Below are 595 nucleotides of genomic sequence, written 5' to 3'. Positions count from 1 at the left end.
CTGCCCCCGATTCAACCCCCGGCCCCTAGTGCCGCTGCCTTCCCGTCCCCGGCCCCCTGACATCGCTCACCGCACTGAATCCCCGCGGCGGGGGCGCCGAGGCCGACGACCAGGCTAAGCCAGCCAACGGCATCCCGTTGGCCCCGGGCCCCGGATCCATCCTCCAAAACAAGCACCGAAGGCGGCAGACAGCCTCGGACCTTCCAGCCGCAGCTGGACTACGGAGTTCGACAGGAACCTGAACTACAACTCCCAGACGGCCTTGCGATGTCGGGGGGCCAGGAAACGCGGTATGCGCGTGCCGGGAAAGCCGCCGGCCAATCTTGTGGGGACAAGGAGCCACGTCCCTCAGGTGCGCCCGTGGGAGACGTTTGCGGAAAACTGTCTCGCTTTCACCTCAAGCCCAGCGACTTCTGCCGGAAATGTCTCGCTATCTGGGAACCAGAACTACATTTCCCAGAATTCCGTGCGGTATCAGCCTCTCCTCCAGAGCTACTGTCGTCAGTGTTTCCCGGAAATTTCCGAGAGAAATATGAAAAATCCGCAATTTTTGATCCTAGAGACACTTGCATGGGTTATACAGCGACTAGTAAAA

The 595-nt window shown here is 60.3% G+C and overlaps 1 protein-coding gene across 1 annotated transcript in view; it reads right to left on the bottom strand.

Annotated features, from left to right (window-relative positions):
- Positions 1-160, bottom strand: part of MVB12A (multivesicular body subunit 12A) — a 4002-nt gene extending 3842 nt beyond the window's left edge. Inside the window, exon 1 of the mRNA XM_010845678.1 lies at positions 76-160. Coding sequence (XP_010843980.1) covers positions 76-160 — 85 coding nt within the window. The remainder of the gene's footprint in view (positions 1-75) is intronic.
- Between the last annotated feature and the right edge of the window lie 435 nt (positions 161-595).

This window comes from Bison bison, unplaced genomic scaffold, assembly GCF_000754665.1.
Source record: "Bison bison bison isolate TAMUID 2011002044 unplaced genomic scaffold, Bison_UMD1.0 scf7180017864221, whole genome shotgun sequence".
Taxonomy (NCBI): domain Eukaryota; kingdom Metazoa; phylum Chordata; class Mammalia; order Artiodactyla; family Bovidae; genus Bison; species Bison bison.
This window is presented reverse-complemented; position numbering and strand designations above follow the sequence as displayed.